At 33.1% G+C, this 5,483-nt stretch overlaps 1 protein-coding gene across 1 annotated transcript; it reads left to right on the top strand.

The window, feature by feature from the left end:
* The first annotated feature begins 583 nt into the window (after window positions 1-583).
* Window positions 584-1,539, top strand: LOC128169873 (CX3C chemokine receptor 1-like). Its single transcript, XM_052835916.1, has one exon. The coding sequence runs from the start codon at window positions 598-600 to the stop codon at window positions 1,537-1,539; it is 942 nt and encodes a 313-aa protein (XP_052691876.1). The 5' UTR covers window positions 584-597.
* Window positions 1,540-5,483: the final 3,944 nt, after the last annotated feature.

The following is a 5,483-nucleotide window of genomic DNA, read 5'->3' on the forward strand; positions in this document are numbered from 1 at the left end:
TATTTCTTTCAAAACGCCAAGATAAATTATTTTAGGGTTAAATTATTATCAATATAAACTGCAACATCAGTGGCAGAAATTTTATCCTTTTCCAGTTAAAAGACAGAAAAAACAGACATTTTTTGAGAATGACCAATATAAAGGATACTAGCCCTGCTATAATAACCCACAGCATCCCCACTCCTGTCAATAACCATCCTCACGTCTGAGTATTAACCTTATATTACTGTACTTTTGTTTTTAAAGTGGCAAAATAATTTTAATGACGTTGGGTCCTGGTCATATAAATTGATAAAGGTTTCAGCAGAATATAACAGTGAGTCGGTATATTCATATCTTTAGTTACATTTTTTTTTAAATTTACAATTGAAGTTCAAGGTGCAACTTATATTGGTCAAATGTTAAATAGGTGAAATGTTATTTTTCATCTGTTATCAATCATATTTATATTACAATATATTATGTCTTGATAAAAATTAATGAATAAAATTAACTTTCATTTTTAATTTACAGACGACGACGTAGACAACTTATTTACCAGTAGTAGCAACAGTGCACAAATACTTTAAACGGAAAAAAAAATCGATATTCATTTTAATGAAATTGTGCATCGGGACAAAACGCGGTAAAATGGCGAATACATATGTTGTTATTGCTGCATCAATTTTCTTCTGCATTGGATTTATTGGAAATTCTTTCACCGTGTGTTTTGTTATTTTCTCTAAACAGCTGCACACTCCGACTTACGTCATGATTGGATGCCTAGCAGTGTCTGACCTGCTCGCCTCTGTGACGCGATATGTTACAATATTACCTGATCCATTTAAATCTTTTTTTAATGATCTTTGTCATAAAAATATATATGTTATAGTCGCCTTTTTATTCATCCACTCGGCATTTTTCCATATGGTATTAGTATCATATGTACGTTTTGTATTCATTACAAACCCCCTGCGAAGTTTGAAATTGACCTGTAAAACAATTTTGTGGATGTCCTGTGTCGTTTGGATAAGCTCTATTATCGTTTCCATCGGATACGGAGCAGTTATAGTGCTACTTTTAAAGAACATAATATCTGTCGAAACGCTTGTTTTGAATGAACTTGGGTTTGCTTTGTATGTTGGTGGATTACCATTTATTATTGTAGTTGTTTTTAATGTTCGAAAGCTGTATTATCTGTATAACCAAACAGCTTTGATTCGACGAACCAGAATAGCAAATTCGATGTCGTTGATGTTTTGGATTATTATCGTGATTTATCTCCTATGCACAATATATCCTTTAATTTACATAATCGACTTTGCAGTGTTAAAAGACAGGCCACTTCTAAATAGAAGTTTAAACCTAGTCCATGAAATGTTTAATTTTTCATTGCTTGTTAATAGTTGTTTGAATCCTTTAATATATTTCATGTTTTCACCCCCTGTTTTAAGACTCCTATCCCGATTAAGAACATATTGTAATCATGGGTCAGATCCACGTATGAGCAATTCTGGGGATCTATTCACAATAAGTCGTACGTCTACGAGTACACTTTAAACTTACGACAAGCGTACGTTTACGTTTTAGGGGTTATTCACCAGATGGAACCCCCCCCCCCCCACTAGATCCGTACATAATATGTAGTACGCTTATTACATTACATACTGATATTAAATCAGGTATGCCTATGTTTTACTGATTTAATGCATTTGTAGGAATAAAAGAAAACGCCTTTATTATAAAATAATTTTCGTAGTTTTACCTAATACTGATTCGACATACCCGGAATTGATGGCGCATAATATATCTAAGGTTTGTAATTGTAATTATGAATTGTACACTCGAATGATTATAATTGTGCTTCATATAAGATTAAGAAAAATAAATTCCAGCCACCATTAATATATTTTGCAACACGGGATACAAAAGGAGCTCTGGTACTGTCTTTTCATGGTACACCATAGCGCGTTATCGAATAGGAGCTTCTTCTCTTTATTTTACTTATGAAAAAAATAAGGTAAAACCGCCATAATTCAACTAAAACATATCAGTTATAGACTAACGTCAAGCTGTCGTAAGATAATAACGTTGTTGTACGTCTGTTACAGTCGTAAGTGCGTCAAAGTTCTTGGTTACCGACAATCCTCATGCGCAGTAGGCATTGTGGAGAAATGACGTCACGCTGTAATTTCGCGCATTTACATTAGCGCAAGTTTTTAGCGCCTTTGAGCACATCCATATATAACGAAGTTACTTCTTTTCTTCGTATGCACCCATTCTAATGTATGTGTGTTTGCAATTGTCGACAGAAAGAAAATCCACATGTGCCTGACGTTAAAAATATTTCGTATTATTATAATATAATCTCATGTTTTATAAAAGCATTATTATGTTTTACTGGGAATAATCTTGTTATTAAAAGAAATATTTTTAACGTCAGACGACTGTGAGAAAATCTTATTGATGTATGAAATTTATTTCATGTTATAAACTTCAAAAAAATCTACTACATAATTTGTTTGTAATAAAACGTGGCATACTGAAAATACTGTCAAAAAATACGTTCAGTTTATCGCTACATGTTCATTCTAAATATGCCGGTGTTTTGTTGTTGTTTTTTTTTTGTCTGTTTCGGCGATAATATTGTTACTAGAGTTATCACCCACGTCGGCGTGTCCATTGATAATTTTCCTTTCGATATTGTGAATTTTTTGAAAGGTCGTCTGAAGAATAAATGTAATATTTTTTAAATATTTTTTTTCTGTAGAAAATCAACAAGAATTTATTTAGTAAATGACTATCATTAGATTTTTATTAAAATTATAACATGATGAATTTGTGTGTATAATTTCGGTAAGATTTAACTTTCTTTTTCTTGCGTCAAAACAAGTTAAAAATGGTTTCAAGTTAAAAATAAACAGGTGAAATAGACACAGATATACACATATTGCAAAGTCTTACCTCAAAAGCCAGACAAAACTTGTTGATTTAAAAAATTCATGGCTGAGTGACAAACAATGGAATAGACAGGCCTATGTCACAATGTTGTTTGACACAACTACCCAAAGTCCAAGCTCTTGTTACATTGTAAATGGTTCTAACATTTTGCTGTTAAATGGTTCTAACATTTGACAGTTGAATGTTTAGACCATGTGAGCTGAAGCTCACTATAGGAAAACAAACGTACAAATATTTTAGTCTTTTTAATAAGTTTTTAAAAGTAGTTTCAAATCTTAAAAAAAATTGATTTGACACAAATTTCCTAAAAGCTGGGTCTACCTAAAATAAATAAAAACTTTCAGAGGGACCAGACGTACCCCCCCCCCCCCCCTCCCAGATCTGTGCATGATATGTAGTACGCTGATTACAGGGGCGGATCCAGGATTTGAAGTTAGATGGGGCGCCAGTTTTAGGCAGGGGGTCTGGGGGCCTCCTTGAGGTCCCCAGTTGGTCCAGGGCATAGCACAAATGCAATTTACAACGCACTAAAAATTACATTAATTTTTGACTGATTAAGCTTATTTTCACACGTAAATTGCAAGTTTTTAACACGTACGGAATTGTAGCTCCAAGGTCGTCCATCCATTTTTTAGACCGGGAGCTACAGACCTGCAGCTTCACTGACAATATCGCACAATATATTTATTTTATTGTAAATAATTTATATAACATTTATTTTAACTTAAGTATGTAAAAAAAAAAGAATTATGATGGAGTTGAATTGCGTAATTTTAAACCGCAATGTATTAATGTGTGTAATTTGTAAATATTATATGTGTTTAAGTTTTTTAAGCCGGTCACGTTTTAATTGTCATTTCTAAAATTAAAAAAAGTCTTCTTTTGTACATTTACCTCAAATGCTTATAATCTTGAGTATTCTAATAAAGATACAGTTTATAAACAAAAATCTGTTTTTTCTTAATCCGATTATGGTCAGCATATTGTTGTTATAACAGTATATTAACATTATCCAGTGTCTTTGCCTGTGATAACACTAGGTATCGATTTTGTACTATATAACCCATAATACATATGACGCCAGATTGAGGCGCAAGCGGGGTTTGCTTATTCATATTTAAATATTTAATCGTACTAGGGCCTAAAATTATATAAATATAAGTAATAAGGAATCATTCTTTGAATATTATGAGGTGATAATTTTGGTCGAGGCGTGATCAAATTCAATAAAGCCCGAAGGGCTTTATGATAGATTTGATAACGCCCAGACCGAAATTATCACCTGATAATATTTATATATATCAGTGTTTGATAAACCCCATTGTCATTCAGTTAACAGAGAGCACAGAAAGAGAAAGATTGTATAACCGAGGATAGAGGTATTTTGAACTAAAACTTGTTAAATCGGTTTTTGATCTAAGATAAAAGAAAAGAAAATACAACGTCTGTAATGGGTTTCGAATCAGAAATCTTTAGATTTGCCTATCCAGTACGCTATACGTTCGATACTTTTAACATGTATGCGCTCACAATTAAATAGACTGTCAATTAAATGAATGTGATATGATGCAATACAGAACACAACCGCATGGTTAAGATTCAACGTGTTTACCAATAAAAAGATATACATGATTTGGGTGTACGGTGTATGGGTATACGTTTCATGACTGGTTGACATGACATAATTTTTTATCATGAGAAAGAAATGCTGCTTGTAACCAATGTAGCCGGAGAGAGATAAAGCTGCATGGTCAAAGTCTTGTCGCAGCTTATTTAAGATGTTGAAAAGCGACCATGACTTTTATGTTAACGACTAACTATTGCACATTCTTCTATTATTTTGAACAATATATGGTAAAACATTGATTGATAGTTGTAACTTTTGGGGATATACCTGAACGAAAGATAAAATATAGCCAATCATATCGGAAGAAACAGTGATAAAATACAACAAAACTAGAATTGAGCTCGTCGCAAAAAACGAGGAGGTCTTCCATTACAGCTTCAAGTCAAGATGGGATTGTCAATCAGTCTTAAAAAAAAACACCCACTTCCCCTTAAACTTTTCAGGATCTGACAGGTATTGATAGGAAGTCATCTTCACACGACCTTAACATCTGACCCATCAAGACTTTAGACAATCATTCTGAACTCTGTAAAAGTTGACAGGCAAATAAATCATACCTGTTTTCTATGGAACCTCCAGCTGCAAAGTATTGAAGAGTTACACCTCTCATTAAACAGATAAAGGCATGTATGTTATAAGTTGGGATGTATTTAGATGGTATGCGAATGTAGAAGTCCTGTAAAGATGACCTCCTATCGATACCTATCGGACCCTGACAAGTGAAAACTGGCGCTATTACAGACGAAGAAATTAACATATTGTAAGAAAATAAGATTCTTGGCAATGAAACTCCTGAAGCACCTTTGTACACTCTCTGGTTGAATAATAGCATTTGTTTTGTTTTAAGAGGTGTGACAGAACATTACAATTTAGGATTGGTGGACATCAAATTAAAAAAAAAATGAGTTGACGGCAC

This window comes from Crassostrea angulata, unplaced genomic scaffold, assembly GCF_025612915.1.
Source record: "Crassostrea angulata isolate pt1a10 unplaced genomic scaffold, ASM2561291v2 HiC_scaffold_243, whole genome shotgun sequence".
Lineage (NCBI taxonomy): Eukaryota > Metazoa > Mollusca > Bivalvia > Ostreida > Ostreidae > Magallana > Magallana angulata.